General features: G+C 43.5%; 1 protein-coding gene across 1 annotated transcript; it reads left to right on the forward strand.

The window, feature by feature from the left end:
* Positions 1-906: 906 nt before the first annotated feature.
* Positions 907-25,868, forward strand: PLAAT5 (phospholipase A and acyltransferase 5; the record flags this gene model as incomplete). The annotated part of the gene is given in 10 exon segments (XM_079928353.1): positions 907-943; positions 1,345-1,667; positions 1,752-1,890; positions 2,448-2,541; positions 3,829-3,928; positions 20,361-20,379; positions 20,382-20,453; positions 20,456-20,473; positions 22,399-22,661; positions 24,737-25,868. Coding segments are annotated over 10 exon segments (1,158 nt in total). The 3' UTR covers positions 24,830-25,868.
* Between the last annotated feature and the right edge of the window lie 1,662 nt (positions 25,869-27,530).

Raw genomic sequence — 27,530 nt, forward strand, 5'->3', positions numbered from 1 at the left:
GAAGTCTAAATGACTAATAAATACATGTAAAGGTCTCAATCTTATTAGCGATCAGTTAAATGCAAATGAAAACTTCAGTGAAGTACTATTTTACATCCACTCACCTGGAAAAATTAAGTAAGATAGTACTAAGTGTTGGTGAAGATGTAATCAACAAGAATTCTTACACATTGCTGGTGGAAGTGAAATTGGTACCACCAATTGGGAAAACGTTTTAGTGTTCTATTGTAAAGTGGAACATTTTCATACCTTCTTAGCTATTAAATCCTATAGACTCTCTTGCATGCATACACCAGGATACAATTTGGGTTCTTTTCAATAGTTTTCTAAATCCAAATTAGAAAACAAAACAGAACAAAACCAAGTGGTTTTATCACCATATCAATAAAATGTGGTCTATTCATATAATGGAATATTTTCCAGCACGGGAAACAAATTACAGTTCTGTACAGCAATGTGTATGTATTATAGAGACAACTTTTTTTTTTTTTTTTTTTTTTTGCTGTACGCGGGCCTCTCACTGTTGTGACCTCTCCTGTTGCGGAGCACAGGCTCCGGACGCGCAGGCTCAGCGGCCATTGCTCATGGGCCCAGCCGCTCCGCGGCATGTGGGATCTTCCACGGACCAGGGCACGAACCCGCGTCCCTTGCATCGGCAGGCAGACTCTCAACCACTGCGCCACAAGGGAAGCCCTACAGACAACTTTAAAAGAAGCAGATTGCAGAAGATAATACATCGTGATACGATTTTTTTTCTGTGTGTGATACGATTATTACAAGCTTCAAATAAGCAAAACGAAACAACGTGTTAGGACTACAAAGAAGAGATTTTTTTAAAGTTTTAAAAAGCAAGAGCATGATAGACTGGAGAGAGGTGACCTCTAGGGGATGGGGGTGGAGGTGAGGATGGGGCTGGGATATGGGATAAGGGAAGAACACACAGGTAGGAGGAGCCTCTGTGCTAGGTGTGTTGCGGTTCTTAGTAGGATGGTGTTTTCACGGGTGGTAATTTTATCGTCATGTTTCATAACTACATGTATTCCATGGATTCTTTTGTATATATATTACATATTATGTATATAATTTTAATACAAACATATAAAAGATTATCGATCGCTCGATCTGGTCTGAATCGCCCAAGATTTTAACTCCTGAGCGTACCTCCCCAAGCCCTCCTAACTTGGCCTCAACCCCTATCTCCAGATGTCGCTCCTCTGTCTGCTCCGTGGACCTTCAGCTTCTCCAGCCACATCAGATGCCACCTCTGAGTCTTACAGAAACGATTCTGTTACTTTCCACCCCAATCGCCTCCTACGACGCTTTTCCCTGCCTTTCCTCTCAAAGCGCCCCCAGCCCCCGGCCCCGCGCAGGTTCCTGGGCTTTCAAGCGCCCCCATCAGCGCCGGCTGTGTTCGTACACGTGCTCACCGCGCCCGCGCCGTCCTCGCCCCGCGCGCTCTGGCCGCGCGCCCCCGCCGTTCGCTGCGCGCCCGCGTGCCCACTCCGCGCCCCTCCGCCCTCCCAGCAAGCAGCGTCCCGGACCCCGCGGCTCTGCCGACCCGGGGCCACGCCGACTGGGAACTGGCCTGGCGCGTCGCCCCCAGCGAGGCCCTGGGACCGGCGGGGCGGCAGCAGCGGGATGGGCCTGAGCCCCGCCGCCGAGCGCGAGTGCGGGCGCCTCCTCCCTAGGTTCCCCCGGCCCCGCCTCAGGCCGCCTCCGAAACCGCGAGTGTACGGACGAATGACACCTAGCTTGCTCCTGGACTTTCGCCTGGGCCCCAGTCGGGTCGCCGCGGGAGGGGGGCTCCTCCTCACCAAGCCCCCACGCCTGGGCCTGGAACCTTCCGGGGTCGTTCTCCAGGCCCCAGCAGGCCGTTGGACCCCCAGAAAGGTCACCATGGTTTCTTTCAACTCTCCTTTTCGTAGATATTTGTTCATTGTGCGAAATGCTTGTTAACCGAAATGAGTGAATATTTTGGAATGATCGTTGGTTATTAATGTAATCGAAGCGAACCAGGCGTCCAGTGACTCTCTCGAGTATTTACCTTCCTGTTGTATTTAGGGTGGAAATGGGACAGACGGGGTAGCTGCCGGGCAGGTAGAGTTATAATAACAGCTCTGGCTCCGCAGAAGCTTCTGCCATTGGGTTTGGCCCCGAGGATTCTGCCATCTGGGATAGAGGCATCCTCTTCCCGAGTCTGTACCCAGGAATTCCAAAGCCTCTCTTTCCCGGAGGAACTGAGCCCTCTCCAGGATGGTCTCACAACCCCCTTTATCGCAAAGTTTATTGAGGGCTAACCAGGTGCCAGGCTTGGTTCTAGACTGGAGCTCCCACCTCTGCATAGCTGTCAAGGTGCTCGCTCCAATCCTCCTTTCATGGGTTTCACGCCCTATAGAAGGCAGTTGTGGTTTAAATATTCAATAACATTTTTTTTCCCCTTGAATTAGAAGAATCTGTGGGATCTCAAGAGTTGGTCCAGCTCTTGCCCAAGCAGGCACAGCAGGACACGTTAGAACAGGGCAGAAGCAGCGTCCGGCAGGGGTAAGATTCTTTGTATGTAAGGACTGGGTCTTTGGGTGGTTAGAAGCCTTTTGAAGAACCGACTTTGATGACAGTTTTGTAAAACAAATCCTGAGCTGGTTTTGCGAACCAGCCTACCACTAACGAAGGCTGGTGTGCTCCTGGTAATAACAGCCAGAGGGCAGTCCTGGGGCCTGCTGGAGGGAGGCTACCTTGCAGCAGTTTCTAGCCGCAAGGCCATTCTACAGACTCCTGAGAACTGAATTGCTTTCCAAGAGTGCTTACAATATTTTGCCAGCTGGGCTCAGTAACTAATGAATGATGCAACCTGCTTGCCAATTTCTGCAATTCGCTTTCATTAAAAACATGATAGTTGCTTCTGTTTAAAATTCTGAGAGCTGAAAGTTTGGAGAAGAGCAATATGGAAAACGAGGGGTTCCCCCACTCCCCCACTCCCATATACTGTACTTTTGGAGAAGAATTAAAATTTGGGGAAGGTAAAGAAAATGCCATTTGGGGGTTGGTAATGTATTAGATGTGTACATATGCTTTCTCATTTAACCCTCTTGACAACTCTGCGAGAAAAATATTAGCATCTCTATTTTATAGACAATCAAACTGAGGTTCAGACAGACTAGTTTACTAGCTCAAGGTTGAACAGCACATATCAGAGCCAGGATTCAAACCCAGGTCTTTTTGGCCCCCATATATTTCACTCTACTTTTCTACCCCAAAAGCATACTCCTACCTTTAGTTTCAGTCCTCTCCTGTAACATTTTGTTTCTAGGGACAAAATATACTGATTTCTTTCACATTACTTGCAGTTACAGTGTTGTCAACAAGATTTCTCAGAAACATGGAGCTAATTATTGGAAGAAACAGCTCAAGAGTTCCGGGGGCTTGCCTCTGGCCAGGAGGACTGGGAGGGGAAGGGAAAGAGCAGAGGCCTGTTGCATTTCCGTATAAGTCATTATGTACAGTTACCATTTTTTAAAAAGCTATGTCCAAGTATCACTTTGATAAATATTAAAAAAAAAAAGATTATCAGAGGAGGGGGGGAAAGCCCCTGAAAGCAACTCATTGCTATCATTAGCATTTTAAACAATTGTCTGAAAAGCAAAAAACAGCCATTATTTTGTATGACAGCAAATGGCATCACAGAAACAAGCTTGGGGGGGGGGGGAATGTTTCCTATAATCTGAAAACTAAAAGATATCTTAAAATCGTAAATCTGAAGTAATACAGAATTTCCAATAATTGTGAAAAAGTGTTTTGTTTATTAACTGTATAATCACAAAATTCATTTAGGGAGAAGCCCTTGGAGTCCACACCCAACCAGAAGAGAGCAGAGTGGAATTCAGCTCTGGAGCCTGGGAGCGCGGGAAGGTTAATAAAGCAGGCAGCAGAGGTGGGTATCTCGGGAATTCTCAGACCAGGCATATCTTTAACTTCCTGGCGACTTCTTCCCTACATAATATTGTCTTTTACTTTATTTATACTGTGGCAGGTTGAATTGCACACTGATTTGGGATGTTGCTTATGCCTTTAAAATTTTTTAAAAACAGCTTTACGGAGCTGATTATTGAGCTTTATTGAGGTATAACTGACGTACAATAAACTTCATCTATTCAGAATATGCAATATACATTTGGGTATGTTTTGACATATGTATTCACCCATGAAACCATCACCACAATCAAGATAACGAACATCTCCATCACTCCCAAAGCTTTCTTTGTTCCCTTCTGTAAACCCCTCCCTCTTCCCACTCCCATCCCCAGGCAACAACTGATGCACTTTCTGTCATTGTGCGTTAGTTTGCGTTTTCTAGAGACTTATATAAATGGAGTCATATTGTATGTGCTCTTTTTTGTCTGCCTCCTTTCACGTAATTATTTCAAATTATATCCATGTTGCAGGTTATCAGTAGTTTATTCCTTGTTATTACTGAGCAGGATTTCATTGTATGGATAGACCACTATTTATCCATTCACCCGTTGATGGGCATTTGGGTTGTTTCCAGTTCTGGCTGTTACAAATAAAGCCGCTATGAACATTTGTTTACAGATCTTTGTATAGACATATGTTTTCTCTTGGGTGAATATGTAGGAATATAGTGGCTAAATCATTTGGTAGATGTTTGTTTAACTTACTGTTTTCCAAAGTGGTTGTGCCGTTTTACATTCCCACCCGCAGTATGTGAGAGTTCCAGTTCCTCCTTGTCCTCATCAGCATTTGGTTTGGTCAATCTCTTTAACTTTAGCTCTCCTAATATGTATGTCGGTATCTCATTGCTGTTGTAATTTGCATTCCCTTAATGACTAATGATGTTGAAAATCTTTGCATGTGTTTATTTGCTTTCCTTATATTTATATATAATCTTTGGTGAAGTATCCAAATCTTTTGCCTGTCTTTTCTCTTGGTTTATCTCTTTGAGAGTTCTTCAGAAATTCTGTATACAAGTACAGATGGAGTTCATCATCACTTGCAATATTCTCTCTCAGTCTGTGGTTCGTGTTTTTGTTTTCTTAACAGTATCTTTTGAAGAACAAAATATTTTAACTCTGTTGAGGTCCAATTTATAAGTTTTTCTTTTATGAATTGTGCCTTTGGTGTTGTATCTGAGAAATCTTTGCCTAAACCAAGGTCACAAAGGTTTTCTCCTCTTTTCTTCCAGCTATTTTAAAGTTTTAGTTTTTACACATTACCTTTACATCTTTGATACATTTTGAGTTGATTTTTGTATATGGCATGAGGTATAGATCGACGTTTATTTTTTTTTCTTCGTGGCTATCAAGCTATTCCAGCATGATTTCTAGAAACGACTATCCTTTTCCCACTGAGTTGCCTTTGCACCTTGTAAAAACCAGTTATCCACATACTAGTGGGTCCCTTTCTGGGCTGTTTTATTCCATTGATCCTATTTGCCTATTGTAAGGCCAATACCACACTATGTTGATTACTGTAGCTTTGTAATAACTCTTGAAGTCAAGAGTGTTAGCCCTCCGATTCTGTTGTTCTTCTTCAAAGTAGTTTTGGCTATCCTAGGTTCTATAAAACGCCTGCTGAGATTTTCCCTGGAATCACATCAAATTTTAAGAGAATTGGTGTCTTCACAATGTTGTCTCCTGACTCAAGAACAAGGTATTCTGTTTACTTAGGTCTTCGTTAATTTCTCTCAGCAGTGTTTTGTAAATTTCAGCTTCGGATCCTGCACATCTTTTTGAAAGTATTTCATACTTTTTGATGCTATTGAAATGGTATTTCAGAAAATTTAAAATTTCAATTTTGAACATTTAAAGTGAAAAAAATGTCAATTTCTGATTGTTTATTGCTAGTAATTGGAAATATAATTGACTTTTGCCAGGGTACTTAGATAAGGATACTTATCTTGTATCTTTCAACCTTATTTACTGACTTATTTACTTGAGTAACTTTTTGGGGGTCGATTCCATTAGACTTTTTACATATCATGTCACCTCTAAAGACAGTTTCGCTTTTTCCTTTCCTAGCTGGATGCCTTTATTTTTGTCTTAAATTGTACTGATACTAGCCAGAATCTTCAGTACAATGCTTAATGGAAGTGGTGGGAGCAGACATCTTTATCTAATTCCTTAACTTAGAGGGAAAGCATTCAGTCTTTACCATTTAGTATGATGTAAGCTGTAGGTTTTTCATAGATGCCTTTTATTAGGTTAAGAAAGTTCCTTTCTTTTACCAGTTTGTTGAGAGTTTCTTTGGAAAAAAAAATCAGGAATAGACATTGAATTTTAACACATGCTTTTTCTGTACCTATTGAGATGATCATATAATTTTTCTTTTTTAGTTTGAATTATATTGGCTGGTGTTCAGATGTTATAACAACCTAGAAATCCTGGGGGGGAAAAACACATGTGACCATGATGTATTATTCTTTTTATATATTGTTTTATGCAATTTACAAAATTTTGCTTTGAATTTTTGCATTTATATTCATAAAGGGTATTAATTTGTTAAATTTTATTTTCTTTTATTTGTCTGTTTTGGTATTATGGTAATGCAAGCCTCATAGAATGAGTTTGGAAGTATTCCTACTCCACAGAATTCTTGTGAAGAATTGGTATTATTTTTTCCTTTAATGTTGGTTAGAATTTACCAGTGAAGCTGTCTGGGCCTGGTGTTTTCTTTGTTTGAAGGATTTTTAACTACAAAATCAATCTCCTTCATATATTTTGGGATATTCTCATTATCTGTTTCTTCTTGAGTGAGCTTTGTCAAATATATTGGCATAAAGTTGTTCATAATTTTCCCTTGTTATCCATTTAGTATCTGTAGGACATGTAATGATGTCACCTCTGTCATTCCTGATATTGGTAATTTGCGTCTTCTCTTTTTTTCCCTGATCAATTTGGTTAGAGTTTTAACAATTTTATGGATTTTCTCAGAGAACCAGCTCTTGATTTCATTGATTTTCTTCTGTTGTTTTTCTGTTTTCTATATCTCTGATCCTGTTCTGATTTTTATTATTTCCTTTTTTCTATTTACTTTGGTTTTAATTTGCACTTCTTTTTCTGTCTTAAGGTGGAAGTAGAGGACACTGATTTCAGACTTTTCTTCTTATCTATTATAGGCATTTATTACTATAAACTTCCCCTTAAGCACTGCTTTGTGGTGTCCCACAAATTTTGGCATGTTGTATTTTCATTTTTGTTCAATTCAAAGTAATTCCCCCCCCTCCTTTTTATCTCCTGTGGGTTATGAAAAATGTTATTTAGTTTCCAAATGCTTGGAGATTTTCCAAGATATCTTTTGGTTATTAAGTTATTCTGTTGTGGTCAGAGAATGTATTTTGTATGACTTGAATCCATTTCAATTTAACGAGACTTGTTTTACAGCCCCAGATATGGTCCTTCTTGGTAAATATTGTTAGTTTTTGGGAAGAACGTATATTCTGCTATTGTTGGTGGAGTAGTCTATAAATATCTATTAGGTCAAGTTGGTTCATAGTGTTATTCAGGTCTTCTGTTTATATTTTTCTATTAATTACATAGAGGAGTACTGAAATTTTTGACTATAATTGTAGATTTGTTTATTTCTCTTTGTAGTTTTATCAGTTTGTTTTTAATGAATCATAAGGTCGTATCATTAGATGTGTAAACATTTAGTATTGTTATTCATTATTGATGAATTGATTCCTTTATTATTACAAATAATACCTTCTTTATTCCTAGAAAGATTCATTGCTTTGAAGTCTACTTTGTCTGATATTAATATAGTCACTCCAGCTCTTTCAATTAGTGTTAGCATAGTATGTCATTTTCTTCCTTCTCCTTTTAACCTATTTATGCATTTATATTTAAAATGTGTTTCTTGTAGGCAGCATAGAGTTGGGTTTTATTTTTTTATCCAATCAACAATCTCTACCTTTGCATTAGGACGTTTAGACTATGTACTTTAATGTGACTATTAATAGGCTGAGATTTAAGTCTGCCATCCCTATTTGTCCTATCTGTTATTTCCTATTTGTCCTATCTGTTTTTTTGTTTCCTTTCTCCTTTTTTCCCCCAACTTCTTTTTGATTGTTTTTTGTGATTCAGTTTTATTTCATTTGTGGTTTATTGACTATATAATTCCTTGTGTTTTGTAATTTTAATTCTTGTTTTAGCTTTTATATTCTACATTTTTAACTTATTATGGTCTACCTCTGAGTGATACTGTACCACTTTATTTATAGTATAAGAAGCTTACCGTAGCTCCATTTCTCCATATCTGGCGTCACTGCATTATTAACATCCATTTTGCTTCTACATATGTTATAAATCCCAACATACATTGTTGTTATTGTACTTTTGCTTAAGCTGTCAGTTACCTTTTTAAAAAATGACAACCTTATTGAGATACAATTCACATATACCTAAAATTTATCCTTTTAAAGTGTACCGTGTGGTGGTTTTTAGTAGATTCACAGAGTTGTGCAACCATCATAATGGTCTAATTTTAGAATGCTTTCATCACCCTAAAAAGAAACTCCACCTCATTAGCAGTCTCCTCATTTTCCCTTGTCCCTAGTCCCTGGAAACCACTAACCTGATTTTTGTCTCTAAGTATTTGCCTCTTCTGGACGTTTCATGTGAATGGAATCATACAATCTGTGATCTCTTGGATCTGGCTCCTTTCACTCAGCATAATGTTTATAAGGTCCATCCATGTTGTAGCCCGTCTCAGTATTTCATTCATTTTTATTGGCCAGTAGTGTTCCATTGTATGGATATACGATCAGTACATTTTGTTTAGCCATTCATCAGTTGATGGACATTGGGGTTGCGTCCACCTTTGGTTGTTAGGAATAATGCTGCTATGAACATTCATGTACAAGGGTGGACCTGTGTCCACACTTTCAGTTCTCTTGGATATATACAGTTATCTTCTAAAAGAATTTAAATGATAAGAAAACATGAGTAGATTGATCCGAAGTTTTGAAGGTGTCTTCTAGCAGTGATTATAGTGTCATGTGATCCGAGGTACTCAGGGTCTGCTAGAGAGCTTGGCCATCAGTTACTGCTGGACTTACTATGACTCGCTACGTTGTACTTGTTCAAATGGTGGTGAGACTCTTAATCTCTTTAGGAAAATAAAAATCCTTACAGTCAAAGGTTTTTATTTCTCATTCTATGATAGGAGAGGAAGGCGCCAATTGAGTTGGTCTCAATTGTATGGTTTAGGAATATAGGGGCGTCAAGATTCCAACATTATTACCAGGCCGGTGAGTTATCAAGCCCAACCACCAATAGGAATTTCAGTTCCTCCTTCAACTACAACAATTTCTAGAATGTCTCAACACCACTTTGTTCAGATGATATTCTAAGGACTGATTTATATTAACAGAGAACAGAACAAGTTGGTGACGGTTAATGAACATTCGGGAAGCCTCCATATTGCACAGTATCTCAAACCTGATACTCTTGTGTTTTCAGTTTGATACTTTGTCAAGTCAGATTCTTTGGCAAGCTTGATGCCGTGGAAAGATACAGCTATCTCTGCAGCTGCAGGGTGGCCATCACTTTAAACACTTAATTTTATTTATTTATTTTTAACATCTTTATTGGGGTATAATTGCTTTACAATGGTGTGTTAGTTCCTGCTTTATAACAAAGTGAATTAGCTATACATATACATATATCCCCATATCTCCTCCCTCTTGCATCTCCCTCCCACCCTCCGTATCCCACCCCTCTAGGTGGTCACAAAGCGAAGATTCCTTTTAAATGGAAATTTATAAGGACTTGCATTTTTTTTTTTTTTTTTTTGCGGTACACGGGCCTCTCACTGCTGTGGCCTCTCCCGCCGCGGAGCACAGGCTCCGGACGCGCAGGCTCAGCGGCCATGGCTCACAGGCCCAGCTGCTCGGCGGCATGCGGGATCCTCCTGGACCAGGGCACGAACCCGCGTCCCCTGCGTCGGCAGGCGGACCCCCAATCACTGCGCCACCAGGACTTGCATTTTTTAAGGTTAGGCTCTGGAGTTTCTTTTGATAACGTTATAAGCAAAAGCAGGTCTGTAGAACTCAGTGTTAATGGCAAAAATGTAATACGAGATGAATAGGATTTTACTTAATAGCGAAATAAGGAGTGTATGGCATTGCTTCTCTACAGTGTTTTACTCAGCAGAGATCTGGGAGCCTAGTCTTGTCCTTGGCCTCAAGGTGCTTGTGGACTATTTGGGTAATAGGAGGAAGAGAGGAATTTATCTTATAAAATGACAAGCAACATCATTACCAGCTCCCCATAGGAAACTTTGTGTAACATTAATACCTGGTTTCATTCACTTGCCCCTGTTTCAGAGAGTCAGGGCAAAACCTGCTGGGATGTATCACTTCAAGCTGTTCTGTTTTCACCTTAACCCGATGGAGGTCTATGTGTAGGTCTTTGACGGATGTGCTTACTTTTCACCTTCACTAACCTCATGCCATTTTGAGGCTCTATCATTTGACTCCTATTTCTGCTGATTTCATCAAGACATGTACATACCCTTTAAAATACATGGAACGACTTACTGCTTTGTGTGACAGGGGTGAATTAATGCCAAGATAGGACAGATGAGATAAATGCATCTTGAGGTCCCAGCACATGAGGAGCGCCAGCTCTTTTACTCAAATGAGGCCTCAGAGATTGCTCACCATAGACACACGTCCACCCCCCACCCTGCCCACATTCTCTCCTTTTTGCTTTCTATTGTCTGGATCTGTATATCATCTCCAGATTCATCTCGTATCTCTCTCCTCCCCCTGATCACTCTGTACCAACCATCCCCGCCTCTTTTCTGTACATTTCATGAACCCAAGTCCTCCCTTTCTCAGAGCCTTTGCACTCACTGGGTTGCCAAGACTGCTCTTTCCTGGTTTTGCAAATCCAGCTCACATATGTTGTTACAGACTCAGTGTATGTGGGTCCCTCCCTCCCCCCACCACATTCATATGTTGGAGTCCTAATCTTCAGCATGACTCTATTTGGAGTAAGAAGTAATTAAGGTTAAATGGGATCATAAGGGTGGGGCCCTAACATGATAGGATTAGTGCCCTTATAAGAAGGGACACCAGAGAGCTAGCTCTCTCTCTCCACACACAAAGAAGTAGTCACTTGGGAGTTCCCTGGTGGTCTAGCGGTTAGGATTAGGAGCTTTCATTGTTGTGGCCAGGGCTCAGTCCCTGGTTGGGGAACTGAGATCTCCCATGTGTCGTCATGTGAGCTTGCAGTGAGGTGGCAGCTGCCTACAAGCCAAGATAAGAGGCCTCAGGGTGAAACCTACCTTTTTGGCACCTTGGTCTTTGGATTCACCAGCCTCCAGAACTGTGAGAAGATAAATTTCCCTTGTTTAAGCCACCCAGCATGTGGTATTTTGTTATGGCAGCCCAAGCATACCAGTGTGTGTCTTCTGGTCAGAAAGGCCCTCCCTGACCTCTCTATGGGAAGGCCAGCTCCTCCTCGGGGGCTCTTGATCTCAGCCCCTCCCACTTTTTTCAGGACCCTTTGCTGCTGATTAATCTTCTCTCTCTGCCGCCTTCAATATCTCCCTCCCGCTGGAGCCGTGCTACCAGCACTCATGTGCTGTCGTCCTTCCTGTCTTGAAAACGCCCTCCCTGGACCCCTGTTTCTGTCCATTTCCCACCTGGTGCCCCTCCTCCCTTTCACAACCAGTATCCTGAAGGATTCGTCTGCCCTCATGGTCTCCTGTCTATAACTGGTGTCGGAAAGACCTCCACCTCCATCACGATGGGGTCCTTTTCTTCTTCTACAGTCTCATCAGACCTTCCCTCCCTTCATATTCAGCCACACTAAACCCTCCTGCCCAAGAGTCTTTGTCCTGCCCCTGCCTGGAGTGACCCTCCAGATGGTCACATAATTTTCTTCCTCGTGCCTTTACCTTCTCAGCCTAAATCTTACCTCTTCATAGAGGTCTCTCCTGCCCTTGGGGCCCAGAGTGTATCCACAGTTACTCTATGTCACACCACTCCCCTTTCAGTTGGATTATAGAAAACCAGCTTTAGCTAGTATAAGTCAAGAAGAGATTTTTTAAATTGCAAGGTTACTAGGGTAACTTAGAGTCAGGGAGGACTCACCGTAGGAACCTGGGCAGATCTGGGCTCTTAGAGACTGGAACCAGGATCTGGGCCCCTGGCACTGCCAGGGGATCCTGTCTGTCTGGCCACCTCTCCCCTTGGTTTCTTTCAGATCGATGGCCTCAATTTTCCTCTACATCAACAGCTTCTTCCATGCGGTTTAGAGAAGGGAGGCCCCGCTTAGCAACCCCAGAGGAAATAGACAGCATCTCTTCCCTTGCTTTAAACACAAAAAATCCTGAAAACAGGCAAACACACAAACCCCAACCAACCAACCAAGCAAACAAAAAAACCCCCCTGAGCTCATAGATACAGAGAACAGATTGGTGGTCGCCAGAGGCAGGGGGTGGGAGGTGGGCAAAATGGGTGAAGGGGGTCAAATGGTACAAATGTTCAGTTATAAAACCGAACAGGCTGTGATGTACAGCGTGGCGGCTATAATTAATAATGCTGTATTGCGTATTTGAAAGTTGCTAAGAGACTAAATCTTAACAGTTCTCTTCACAAGAAAAAACAAATTCTGTAACTATGTATGGTGATGGGTGTTAACTAGACTTATTGTGGTGGTGACCATTCTGCAATATATACAAATATCAAATTATTATGTTGGATACCTGAAACTAATATAATGTTGCATGCCAGTTATACCTCAATAATAATTAAAAAAAAAAATCCCAAGGGAAAGGCTCGGATTGGCCTGAGTTGAAAGGGTGCCATGATTGGCATCCCCACGAGGATCACAGGGCTGGGGAGGAAGGGAGAAGTTACCCAAAGAGAAATGAGACGTCTGCTATCAGAAGAATCCAGACCATCTACCGTGGCTACACTTTAGTACATGTGGTACTAAAGTAGTCTTAGCATTCCATCACATCACCCCATTTATTGCCTTAATAGCATGTATCACATTATATAGTCATTTTGCTTATTGACTGTCTCCTTCCAAAAGAGGGCAGAGCTTTTGTCAGCCTTATTCACTGCTGTATTCCCAGTGCTTAAACTAGTAGGTGCTTGATAAATATTCGTTGATTGAATACATAAAGGCAGAATTTCTGGGGGGAATAAGACCATCGTATTCACTGCAAGGGATTAGAAAAAAGTTCACCATGGCAGATTCATAACAGAGTAATTAGGAGTGAGGCGCTCCATTGGGGCATACAGTCATCTTTCGACATTTGTAAAATGTTCTTTTGTAAAGACCGACATCTTTGCTCTCTCGGAAGTTCTCCTGAGAATGTGTCGAACACCTAGTAAGTGGCAGAGTTGGGATTTGAATGAGGTCTCCTAACAACAAACCCTGTCTTCTTTCTATGACTTTGTAGCTGCCTACCATTCTTTTTTTTTTTTTTTAAAGAAATATGCACATTTTATTTCAATAAATACATACACACAAACCCCCTACAAATGAACATTTATATGTATATATATGCTAATCTGTTGACTTGGGGTAAAACTTTTTCTTTGAGTATGAATCTTGCTTAAGTACAGAAAGTATCTTCTATGATTTCTATTTGCCATTTCTGTTAGATGGTACATAACCTTGAAGATGCTTGTTAAGCAGTCTGAGTGCAGATATCTTTTAAGTATTTACAATTTTTCCAAATCTTTTACGATTATCTTCCCTATACCTTTTCTTTCTTTCTTTCTTTTCTTATTAGTCATCCATTTTATACACATCAGTGTATACATGTCAAAACCAATCTTTGTTTGGTTTGTTTTTGTAGGTCCTTTTCTTCTCTTGTGTTTCCCACTTAGAGAAGTTCCTTTAGCGTTTGTTGTAGAGCTGGTTTGGTGGTGCTGAATTCTCTTAGCTTTTGCTTGTCTGTAAAGCTTTTGATTTCTCCATCGAATCTGAATAAGATCCTTGCAGGGTAGAGTAATCTCAGTTGTAGGTTCTTCCCTTTCATCACTTTAAGTATATCATGTCACTCCCTTCTGGCTTGTAGAGTTTCTGCTGAGAAATCAGCTGTTAACCTTATGGGAGTTCCCTTGTATGTTATTTGTCGTTTTTCCCTGGCTGCTTTCAATAATTTTTCTTTGTCTTTAATTTTTGCCAATTTGATTACTATGTGTCTCGGAGTGTTTCTCCTTGGGTTTATCCTGTATGGGACTCTCTGCGCTTCCTGGACTTGGGTGGCTATTTCCTTTCCCATGTTAGGGAAGTTTTCGACTATAATCTCTTCACATATTTTCTCGGGTCCTTTCTCTCTCTCTTCTCCTTCTGGGACCCCTATAATGCGAATGTTGTTGCGTTTAATGTTGTCCCAGACGTCTCTTAGGCTGTCTTCATTTCTTTTCATTCTTTTTTCTTTATTCTGTTCCGCAGCAGTGAATTCCACCATTCTGTCTTCCAGGTCACTTCTCCGTTGTTCTGCCTCAGTTATTCTGCTATTGATTCCTTCTAGTGCATTTTTCATTTCAGTTATTGTACTGTTTATCTCTGTTTGTTCGTTAATTCTTCTAGGTCTTTGTTAAACATTTCCTGCATCTTCTCGATCTTTGCCTCCATTCTTTTCCCGAGGTCCTGGATCATCTTCACTATCATTATTCTGAATTCTTTTTCTGGAAGGTTGCCTATCTCCACTTCATTTAGTTGTTTTTCTGGGGTTTTATCTTGTTCCCTTCATCTGGTATATAGCCCTCTGCCTTTTCATCTTGTCTGTCTGTCTGTGAAGGTGGTTTTTGTTCCACAGGCTGCAGGATTGTAGTTCTTGCTTCTGCTGTCTGCCCTCTGGTGGATGAGGCTATCTAAGAGACTTGTGGAAGTTTCCTGATGGAGGGACTGGTGGATGGTAGAGCTGGCTTTTCTCTGCCTACCGTTGTAACTCGAATTCTCTCCTTGGTGTCATGTCTGTGTCTGAGGCTTCAGGTTTTATTTCTGAGGTATCATCTGGGTTAGGATCAGAGCTGGAAGTGAAATTCCTAATACCTGTATCATGATGATTTTCTTCTGCTCCCAGCTTCCCACATCTGCTCCAGTGCCTGGTCAGGAACTGACCCAAGAATCAGTGTGTTTCAGAAACAGCTAGGGACTTTACATTTTTACTCCCAGGAGTTCAAAATAAAGCTCTGTCTTTGTGGTTTTGTTCCTGCCTCCCTGCCACATGCTGCAGGCAGGAACGAGCCCTCCACCCACTTCCCTGCACCACCCCTGTCTTAGTTATAAGACTTTCAGAAACTGTTATCATCCAGCGGCCTTATGAAAGACTGGTTTTTCCAACCAGGTGCCTATTTCTGGGAGAAGGGCCAGAGCTGGGTTGCCAGCTTGTGCAAAGGAAATAAATAGCAGATGGATGGAAGATTTCAAAGTCATATCTTATTCCAAAGAGAGAAAAAGGGGCAGGGAAACCTTAATCTGGATTTGAAGATTGGAGCATCAGCTGGGAGTGGAGTTCGCCCTGGAGGATATAGACAGGTTCCCTAAGGTTCATGAAATGCTGGGGACAGGCTAAAGTTAAGGAAAAAGGAAGGATGGGACCTTGGAAAAGCTCCCAATATGGCTACAACCTTGGCTGCCATTAGAGTCACCCGGGGAGCTCTTAAAATTCTGGTTCCCAGGCCATACTCCACATCAATCTTAATTTTTAAAAGCTCTGCAGGTGATTTCCGTGTGCAGCCAAGGTTGAGACTCAAAGCTCAATACCATCAATTTATAGAGGGAGAAACTTCAGCAAGAGAGCAGGTAACTCTAGGTGACTGTTAAGTCTGTTGTGAATCCCATTCAAGTTTCCACCTGACTACCCCTATCCAGAGGCAATATTGCAGGTGGAGAGTATTAAGGAACAAAAGAAAACTTAAAATTCTAAAATCCACTCCCCTCAACCCCAGAATTTTTTGTTTCCTGTACCACAAAGCTTGTTCAATATCCTTGATGACCAGCACGTGGATTTCTTTTGTTTTTTTTGTTTTTGCTTAGACTAGCATCACAATGAATTGTGCTGTCTTCTTACTGGCAGATAATTCGAGGAAAAAACAGCAAGGATAGTGATTCTGCTTTCCAGATGAGAAGGCTAGTTTGGAGCGCCCTCTAGTGGGAGCTCAGTTGCCACCGTATTTTCTCTTTAAGGCAGAAGGAGTTGGTTTGGTCCAGGACCCCAGTTCTGGTCCTAGCTCTGCCACTGACTTGCCTAGGACCTTGGACGAAGCACTTCATCTTTCTTGGCCTGATTTTTGCCCATAAAAATTCTAAAATCCACTCCCTTTCTTGGCCTCAATTCCTTCCATGTAATATCACTGAGTAGATGGTCTGCTTTTTGCCCATAAAAATTCATTCCGTCAAGTGGGCAGGACATCTGGAGTGGCTAACTGAGCATCTCAGAAAAATATCCCCAAACAGCAAAAATAAAGCTGGACAGAACCATCAAAGACAACCATTTAAAGACTCTGGAATTTGACCAAAGGCATACAACAAATTGATAAGTGTTGAATTAAGAAAGCCTACTGAATCTTGGAATCTCAGAACAATGGAGAGCTGTAGTGTCTTAGTAAGTCCCCCACCTCCCCCAGCTCTGTGGTGGGGAAGTTGTTACCTGGGTGGGTGGGACCTGCCAGGAGGACTGGCAGTGGCAGCAGAGGGCAACTTTATTTGTTGGAAAATTCCACGCCCAGAGATGTTGTGGAAAACAATAGTTATCTCAGTGACAAACATCATGGAAGGCCTAGCCTGAGGTTGCAATACTGGTTGGGACACATGATGGACTAACAGACCAGCCAGACCTTTAATACGGAAACCCAGGTAATGAGACAGCTGAAGAGGGTCTAGAAAAGCTGCTGTTCTCTAAGGGATGCACGAGGCTGCACACACATTTGGGAGAGAACAGAGGGGCCTGCGTGAGTCTCTAGCTCCTGGAGGAACACGAGGCCTTGTGAATGCAGAAAGTAACAGCTGGGACAGACTTCTAAACTTGAGAACCTGAATGAATTCTCCAAACCACACCGAGCTCCGTAGGAAAGGAGTGATGCCTTATTGGCCCAAGATGTGGCTTAACCTCTGCCCAGTCACTGGCTGACCATTATTTTTATGCCAGGCTTGAAAATAAGAGCAAGAAAAAACAAACAAACAAACAAAACTGAAGCAGATACACCAGTGGTTGCTCTGAGGGAAACAGATATCACAGAACCAATCCAGGCAAACCTCTAAACAAACAGACAGACAACGGCAACCACCAGCCCTGGGGGGGAATCAGAATCCAAACGGCTGAAAGCCAAACAGAAAGAGAAAATCTTGAAAGCAGCAAGAGAAAGAAAGACTCATCATGTACAAGGGAACCACAATAAAATTGATAGCTGGCTTTTCATCAGAAACGACGGAGGCCAGAAAGCAGTGGAATGGCATTTGAAAAGTTCCAAAAGAAAAAATGTCAACCAAAAATCCTATACCCAGTAAACTGTCTTTCAAAAATGAAAGTAGGGGCCTCCCTGGTGGCGCAGTGGTGGAGAGTCCGCCTGCCGATGCAGGGGACGCGGGTTCGTGCCCCGGTCCGGGAGGATCCCACATGCCGCAGAGCAGCTGGGTCCGTGAGCCATGGCCGCTGAGCCTGCGCGTCTGGAGCCTGTGCTCCACAACGGGAGGGACCACAACAGTGAGAGGCCCACGTACCACAAAAAAAAAAAAAAAAAAAGAAGGTAGAATAAAGGTAGTCTCAGATAAGTGAAGACTGCCTTAAAGGGAATAGCAAAGAAAATTCTTCAGGCTGAAAGGAAGTCACACCAGATAGTAACTAATCCACATGAAAGAATACAAAGCATGGGAGATTCCTGGTGGTCCAGTGGTTAAGACTCTGCTCTGTCACTGCTTAGGGCCCAGGTTCAATCCCTGGTCAGGCAACTAAGCTCCTACAAGCCATGCGGTGTGGCAAAAAGGAAAAGAAAAAAAGCACCCATAAAGGTAATTACATTGGTTATTATTATCAAAGAGTATAAATATATATTTTAGCTTTTATCCTAATTAAAAAGACAATCGAATTAAACAGTAATTATAAAATTTTATTATTGGCCTTTTAACATGCCAAGATGTAATAAATACGACAATAATAGCACAAGGGAGGGAGGCTGAAAGGGACAGGGAGAAATCCAATCCACAGGGAGAAATGTGACTCAATTAAACAGTCCAGAAAAGGCAGAGATCATCTGACTTGATAATACAAGATCCAGTTATATGCCACCTACAAGAGGCATAGTTTAGATTCAAGGTCATAAATAGGTTGGAAGTAAAAGGATGTAAAAAGACGCAAGCAGAACCACAGCTGGAGTGGTTACACTAATACCAGAAAAAATAGACTTTAAGGGAAGAAGTATTACTAGGAAAAAAGAGAAACTGTTTGCAATGATAAAACGTTAATTCATCATGAAGATATAACAGTTACAAACACACACATTTAACAACATAATCCCCAGATTCATGAAGCAAAAGTTGATAGAATTGAAGAGAGAAATAGACAATTCAGAAATAATAGTTGGGGGTTTTAAATACTACACTGTCAATGCTGGATAGAACAATGTGACAGAAAATCAGTGAGCATATAGAAGATTTGAACGACGATATTAACCAAGTTGACCTAACTGACGTTTACAGAATAGTCCACTCAACAATAGCAGAATACATATTCTTCATAAGCAGATATGAATGTTCCCCAGGATAGGCCATATTCTAGGCCATAAAGCAAGTCTCAGCAAATTTAAAGGGATTGAAATAATATAAAATATTTCTTTGTTCACATGAAATTGAATTAGAAATTAATAACAGAATGAAATTTGGGAAATCTACAAGTATTTGGAAATTAAAAAACATACTTCTAAATAACCCATGGGTAAAAGAAAAAATAGAGAAATTGGAAGATATTTTGAGTTGAATGAAAATGAAAACAGCATATCAAGTTTTATGAGATGCAGTTAAAGCAGTGCTTAGAATAAAATTTAATATGGGCTGGTGTGGGTTCGATCCTTGGTCGGGGAGCTAGTATCCCACATGCGTCGTGGCCAAAAAACCAAAACATAATAAACAGAAGCAATATTGTAACAAATTCAATAAAGACTTTAAAAATGGTCCACATCAAAAAAATCTTTAAAAAAAAAAGGAAGATTTCAAATCAATAATCCAAATTCCTACCTCAGTAAACTGGAAAAAGGAAAGCAAACTAAACCCAAAGCAAGCAGAAGGAAGGAAATAATAAGTATTGGAGCAGAAATCAATGAAATAGAAAACGGAAATAAATGGAGAAAATCAGTGAGGCCATATGTTGGTTCTCTGAGAAGATAAATAAAATCGACAAAACCTTGGCTACGTTCATTGCCCAAGAAAAAGAAAACTCAAGTTACCAAAATCAAGAATGGAAGAGGTGGTTTACTACCAGTCTTACAGAAATTAAAAGGATAATAAAGGAATACTATGAATAACTTTATGCTAACAAATTAGAAAACTTACATGAAATGAACAAACTCTTAGAAAGACACAGATTACAAAACTGGCTCAGGAATAACTAGAAAATCTGAACAGACCTATAACAGGTAAATTGAATTAGTAAATAAACATCTTTTCACAAGGAAAAATTCAGGCCCAGAGGGCTTCACCATACATTTGAAGAAGAAGAATTACCAATTACCAGTCCCTCACAAACTCTAAAAATAGAGGAGGGAATGCTTCCCAACTCATTCTGAGGTCAATGTTACCCTGATACTAAAGTCAGGCAAAGAAAAGAACTACAGACTAACATCCCTTATGAATGTAGACGTGAAAGTCCTCAACAAAATAGTAGCAAACTGAATTCAGCAACATATAAAAAGGATTATACATCATTACTAGGTGAGATTTATCCCAAGAATGGGAGTTTGGTGTAACTCCCCAGCCCAAAGCCAGAACCTGCAGGAGAACCTTTTCCTCTTGCAGTGTCTCTCTAGCGCCCTCTATTGAGAAAGCTCGCATGGTGCGGAGTTTCAAGGAGAAATGCTTACAGGAGCTCCTTCGCTTATCACAGGGCATGTATGCAGACGGAGCTGTGCGTTTGGAGCTGGGACTGTCAGCCTCGGTGGCTTTAATAACGAGGGCGGTAGCAGGAGTGGGCGGGTCCCTCGGTCATTTGTGTGAAGAGAGCTTTTTGCAGCCTGGGTTTCTGTAAAGTGATGAAAGGCAGTGTCTTCAGGCTGAGCTGTAGCTGATCCCCAAACAAGGAGGTCTCTGGACTTCCTTGGGCATGTGAAGTCTACTTTATTTTATTTTATTTCATTCCATTCCATTCCATTTCCATCATAGAGTAAACCAAGACCCAGACCTGAGACCTGATTGAGATTTTCCGGGTTGGCTACGAGCACCGGGCCGTCTATGTGGAAGATGACTGTGTGGTCCACCTGCTCCCACAAGTCAGAGTGAATACTCTATTGAAATATTGTTATTGAAGTTAGCAAAGTAAAAAGAAGGACAGCTAATTACTGTGTTCCTCAGCTGCTGCCTTACTTTAGCAACAGAACACCCAAAGCACGACTGGACCTTAATTTACTGTGTGATAGAGCTTGGTCTCTGTCCACCAAAAACCACTGAGTGTCCAGCCCTACGACAGATAAAAGTATAAAGATCATTCCTAAGTTCCCTGACCACCTAGACCACTCTTTCTTTTAAAATAGAAGCGTAAGAACCAGAGCCTCCATTTGGTAATGACAGCAGTTCAGTATCCTTCTGAGGGTCCCCTGGGAGGGGTGCAGATGCTTACGCGTTCTGATTGTCACTTGCTTCCTATTGCCCCAAATGCTGCATCCATCTGGCTTCCTGGTCACCTCTGGCACCTCCATCCTCACCTTGTCTCCCTGCTTTTCCAACCCGTCCCAGGCTGCTCCATCCCCAGTGTGGGCATCGTTCTCCTTTCATTGCAGCATTAACACAGGGCTGAGATTAAACGGGTGACTCATTAAATTTTGGTGGAGATTCGATGGGGGCAGAAGTGGTGATAGTGGAAGATTACAGCACAGAATGTGAAACAGCTTAAAACTGGACATCCAGAACCATTGGTCACATGGTGGCCTCAGGAGATGGGGGAGCTGGGAGAAGGGGAGGCAGGGGCTCCTCTGGGTAATCTTTGATGCTTTGGGGATTTTGCCTCCTGTGCAAGTACTGCCCGTTCAAGATTCGATTACAGAAGGGCTCTGGTACCAAATGCCTGTGGCCGCACCTTGTTCACAGCTCTCATCCTTGTCTCCTGTCCCCCTCGGTGGGCCCCGCCCCTCACCTGGCTGAGACCTTCCTGCAGAGCAGAGTCCCTCCCCCTCGCTTTGCTTCCCCACCCCATCCACCCACACCCGTCCCCCTTCCTGCCTGGATGCCTACACGAAGAATGAAAAATCGCTCCACATCGCATTCATCTTCACCTCTCCTTTCCAGACTAAGTCCAGGAGCCTTCCTCTTGCGTAACCAAAGAGTTGTACAAGTTAACAGTTTTGTCACCACCGCCCCCCATCAGATCTTCCTTCAAAAATGAATTCTGCCATCTTTGTTCCTGAGAGCCGAATTGCCTACTGCCAGCTTTTGCAAAATCAGTAGATAGTCCTCAAATACTTCAGAAAGGAACAAGGGACATATCTTGCACTCAGACAACTTACAGAGGGGGAAGGTTCCCACGTTTGCCTGTCCATATGGTTGTAGTAGAAAAACAGTCCTGATATTAAATTACCACCCACCTGGCCTTGGGCAGCTTCCAGACCTTCTCTGGAGCTCTCTCTCCTCTAAGGACTGAATATGATAATACAGCAGTTTTCAGAAGTTTCTGTTTTTCCAAGCTGTGCAACCCTGTTTTCAAACAAACACTCAGTGAGAATCCTGATACTTGAGCAGAGGGAAAGGCAGAGTGCCTCTGGGTGGAAGCGGGTTGGAGCGGGTCTGCATGGTGGCAGAGGGAGGCCTATCCTGGAACCGCATGACAGCCCCTTGTCCAGGAGCTGACTCTTACCTGTAAGGGGATTCGTCACATGTTTGTGAAGATTGCTGGAGTCTGGTTAGGAAAGCAAGACCCCAGTCCTAGGACTTGATCAGGTCTGTACACGGAGTGGAGTCTGGGCCTACACCATAAGGTACCCCTGGAGCTTGATGAGAAAGAGATTGAGAGTGGTGGTTGAAACCGGGGAGTGCGGAAAGCTGGCCCTTTGCAGTTCATTTAGTCCAACTTCCCATCCTCTGCTGTGCCTTTTAGAGACGGTGAAACCAGGACCCCAAGAGGAGCCACTGATCCAGCGGCTGGAGTGAGCCGGTGCTCTGCCCCACTGCCCCTTGCAGCTTCCAACTTTGGCTTGTCTTTGGCCTCTAGGTGAGGAATTTGAGGCCAGCAGCATCACGTCTGTCTTCAGCAACCGGGCGGTGGTGAAATACAGTTGTCTGGAGGACGTGCTGCATGGCTGCTCCTGGAAGGTCAACAACGAGCTGGATGGGACATACCTGCCCCTGCCCGTGGACAAGGTCATCCAGCAGACGAAAAAGATGACCAGCAAGATAGTGCAGTACAGCCTGATCGACGGGAACTGCAAGCGCTTTGTCAACGACCTGAGGTACGGCGTGCCCAGGAGCCAGCAGGTGTGGCACCCCCTGCCCCCGCCCGGCTCTGACCCGGGGTCTTGGGGCTTGTTGCTGCATCAGGGGTCCAATTGGTGATCGGTGTTTTCATTATTATTTGTTGGGCTTGTGGGGCCTTCCGTTGCTCCAGGACGGCTCAGGAGGTGTTTTCACCTCTACTGACCCATGGAGGAGTAGAGGGGGCACTGGGCTGCATAGTAAGACCACCAGGTGGAATCCCTCCTCAGCCACTTAAACTGGCATGCTCTCCTCGGCCAAATCATCTTATTTCTGAAACTGTTTCCTTCCTTTACAAAAAGGGGAAAAACTGCGGTAGATACTCAGAGCTAAAGTTGCAAACTAGCAGCCCGCGGGCCACATCTGGCCCACAGATGTGTTTAGCTTGGATGACTAGTATTTTTTTTTTCTTAATTTGAATGACTTGCAAACATTTAAGAATATAGAAATTTTATATAAAAAGATCTGGATTCCCAGCCTCTCTTGGACAACCTATTTTTTAATTTAATTTTATTTTTTAACATCTTTATTGGGGTATAATTGCTTTACAATGGTGTGTTAGTTTCTGCTTTATAACAAAGTGAATCAGTTATACATATACATATGTTCCCATATCTCTCCCCTCTTGCGTCTCCCTCCCTCCCACCTTCCCTATCCCACCCCTCCAGGCGGTCACAAAGCACCGAGCTGATCTCCCTGTGCTATGCGGCTGCTTCCCACTAGCTATCTACCTTACGTTTGGTAGTGTATATATGTCCATGCTTCTCTATCGCTTTGTCACAGCTTACCCTTCCCCCTCCCCATATCTTCAAGTCCATTCTCTAGTAGGTCTGTGTCTTTATTCCTGTCTTACCCCTAGGTTCTTCATGACATTTTTTTTTTCTTAAATTCCATAGATATGCATTAGCATACGGTATTTGTCTTTTTCTTTCTGACTTACTTCACTCTGTATGACAGACGCTTGATCAGGCCCCTGGGCCCTCGTTCCAGCTTGCTAACACTCTACAGGGCCGAGGAGGAGCTCCCCCTTTAGAAGGGGTGTGGGGCATCGGTATGTCACCTACCAGCTTCACCCACATTCCCTGCCTGGCTTGTGTGTACTTGGGTCTGGCCTCCTTCGCCCCCTCGCCCGCTTCCCCCACATATAGGATGGCGATAAATTAAATGTGGTACGCTATGTGTGAAAAAGCTTTGGAAGCCTAAATACCTGTGACAATTTGAGCTGCTCTTGTCACTATTTGGACCTTACTAAAACCCCATGAGATGAGAGGAGGAAGTGTGTACTGTTGCCTTTTTAATAGATTAGAAGGATCAAGATTGAAAGGTGGAACATAATTTTCCCATTTTCTTTTCTATGTTACCTGTGTTCTCTTGACCTATGGGGCTCGAATCCCAGTGCTGGTCTCTCTACTGTCCCTCTCCCGTTTCTCAGCGAGGGTTAGCAGCCCCGCCCACTGGCCCCCCCTCCACTCTCTGCATCTTCCTCCTTCCTGCTCTGCCTCTTCTCCCAGCCATTCCATGCTTGTGAGACCTTGTACTAGTGCTCGGGCCTGGTGGGCTCTGGTGTGAGGGATCTCCTGTCTCCTGAGCATCTGTGCATGGAAAGAAGACCCCAGGGCGCAAGGGGGTTATAGGAGGTCCTGCTAAGGAGCCTGGGCCTGGCGTGCATGAGACCCGAGCCCAGATCTAAGTGCGGATGCCGTTCACTGTGTGACTTTGTCCAAGTGAGCTCCCCTCCCTGGCTCTCAGGTTCCCTGTGTGTAGAATAAGGGACTCAGTGGCTGTGCTCCTCTGAGCCCCGTGCTAGTGGCAGACCGTGGGCTGAATGGCTCTCGGGGGGAGGAAGGGGACCAGGGGCCCTGGATGCCTCCTGGGGAAAGGGCTCGCTCCTGCCTCTGATGTGCACCTCAGGCCGTCCTGGCTTCTCCAGGTCTCTTGCAGCTCTAGGGTCTTTGGGAATCGAGGGTGGCTGCTTCTTAGGCAGGCCAGCTCCTGACGGGGTGTGGTGAGGTAGGGGTGGGGCAGGGTGCGAGCCTAGGAGCCTCACGGAGGGTCCTATGAACTGGTCAGCTTTGCAGGTAGAGCACATGCTGACAGAGGGAGCCAAGGCTGCAGGGGCGGTGCTTTCAGCCGTGGTGGACAGCCTAAGGCCCAAAGCAGCGATGGCCTGAAGCCTCTGAAGAAGAGGAAGAGCTACTGACGTCGGCAGAGAGAACGTGCCTCCTTCCCTCCCCTGCCTCGCTCTCCCCACCGCCCCGTGTGAGAAAATTGTGAGTTTCTGGAAGAATCTAGAATGTACCCAATTACCCCGCCAGAAATACATCCAATATATGTGCTCATCGACCCCTGGCCTCTCAGGGTGGGGAGAACCTAATATTTATTCTGCGTCTATTAGGTGCCAGGCACTGTGCTAGGCACGTCACATACTTCATCTTACTCTCTTTGGAGGAAGGAGCCTTACTTACTTTTTAGGCTGAACCTAGTCTGTGGCGCTTGAAACATCCTGGAAATCTCTGCCGAACGTTCCCAGGAATGAAGAACTCTTTGCAGAAGGTCGTTTTATTGCCCTTTCAGACCCACAGTGCGAGTCAGGGGAGGAGGCCTTTTAGGAAACCTGTAACTCGCTGCTCAGGGCCACCTGTGCCTTGATCTAGGAACACCTTTCCCAAGAAATATTTTCTTTTAAAAATTATACATGACTTTTATTTTTTTTTATTGAAGTAAAGTTGAGTTACAGTGTTGCGTTAAATACGGCTGTACAGCAACGTGACTCTTATACATACACACACACATTCTTTTTCAGATTCTTTTCATTATGGTTTATCGCAGGATATTGAATATAGTTCCCTTTGCTGTACAGTAGGACCTTGGTGTTTTTCCATAGCTTTATTCTTTATTGTCTAAAAAACCTCCCAACTTAAAGTTTAATCAACGAGAGCATTTATCTTGCTTTTCTGTCTCATAAGCACCAGAAAATTAGAAGTTTCTATCTTCACCGATTTCAGAGGAATACTTAAAATAACTTAATCAATGGACTTCGGTGTGAATGAGGGAGAGAAAGGAGTGGTTTTTGTGCTTTGAACAATGTGGACATGATGGAAGATCTATGATGATGGCTGGAGATCGTTAGTGCCAGCTGAGAGCTGAAGCCACCCCAGAAAGCCAGAGAAGGGCTCTCGAAATGCCCTGGGGAAACATGAGGAACGTGAAGAGAGCGGGATGGAACCCCCGAGCATCTTACGTAAGATCTGTTAGGATCTTCTAGAGTCTTTCTCCTGTTTGGAGGAAACAGACCTGCAGGGAAACTCTTCAGTTTCCCCCGCTCTGTTCTGTTCTTAGCAGTCCAAGCTTGACTGCCTCTCTCTGTTTCCTAGATGCTGGAGTCTGGGTGTGTCTCTTTGATTGTCTTCCTTCTGCTCGTCCTGAGCGGCCCCTCTCTCTGCTTTGCACAGCAGTTACAGGTGCTGGTAGGTGGAGCTCGCCCCCGTTTCTGTGAATCACGACTAAGATGAAGCCATTGTCCCTAGTTCCCGTAATCACCTCCTCCCCACCCCACAAGATCACTGGAGTTCCCGGTACCCCTCCCTCAGTCTCTTTATTCATGATACGGTCTAGGTTGGAATCTTCCTTTGGAGGAGAACCCAAGTGCCGGGAATTTATACTTTATAAATTTTAGCTTTGAATTAACTCAGTCATGGGTTAGTAAACCTTTTGATCTGAAGATCACTTTGAACTCATAGACCATATTAATCATTAATCAAGGGAACCAGGTGTTGTTTGATTAACAGACCAACAACTCCCCCACGCCAGGGCGTACGTAGTAACTTCGAAATACAGCACTCATCTGTCTCTCGCTTATTATGTTTGGGACAGAAAGACACTTCCCTGGGTCCTTTCTGGTTTGTACCCAGTGAGGCAGAGACCCTCAGGAGCATTTCAGGGCTTATGTTCACTCATTCGTCCAACAGATATTTTGGAGTGTCTGCCACGTGCCAAGCCCTGGCTCCGCCCACCTCTGCCTGAACCCATGAGCGCTGGTCAGGGCTGGCAGTGAGCAGTTCTGAGATGGTTGGGGGCATGCAAGACACAGTGGAGCATGGGGTGGAGACTACCTGCTGGACAGTGATCTCCCCCTGCTTCTGAGCGGTCCATAAAGTCATGAGCTCTGGAATGCACACGCCATATTTTGCAGATGAAGAGGGGAGCGTTTCCTGAAGTGTTACTAAAAACCCTGTAGCGGTTCCTGCATTCTAGGGTAAAAACAACTCTGCTTTGAGGGGGACCCCTTGGTGAGCCTATTTGGTCTTGTAGATATAAGGCACATACCCACTGTTGGAGGGGAGATTCCAAGGGAAAGTCATCTGAATGCAAATGTTTCTGAGATGTTAAATGCTGATCTTTTGTTTGTGTTCTTATTTTTTTTTTAGTGTTTATTCCTTTTTGCTTTGGGGGCATGGGTGAGTGGGGACAGTGGTGGCATCGGTTCGCTTGGCATATCACAGGGAACAGAGAACAGAAACGTTCTGTGTTCCTTAATTAGGGAGGCCCAGTCCAAGTGACACATGGCCTGGCAGGTGCTACGTACAACCCAGATGTTTTGCTTAAGGATGGAAAGATGGACTTCGGGAGACCCTGAATAACCTCTGCAGAGGTTATTGTGATGACAAAGGGATCTGGTGTTGCTGGCCAGGAGTGGGAGCTAACGAGGGGAAAATATACCAGTCAGGCGTGCCAACTGACACGTGGGGAATGAACCCCATCTCTGGGGCAGCAGGCCAGAGGCTGAGGAGAGAACCAGACAGAGGGGACCCCCTAGTGACACCGGGAGTAGGGATGAGCTGCTCCCCAGTTCCTAGTTTTATGTTTTTGTCT

The sequence above is a fragment of the Stenella coeruleoalba genome (genome assembly GCF_951394435.1).
Source record: "Stenella coeruleoalba genome assembly, chromosome: 8".
Taxonomy (NCBI): Eukaryota; Metazoa; Chordata; class Mammalia; order Artiodactyla; family Delphinidae; genus Stenella; species Stenella coeruleoalba.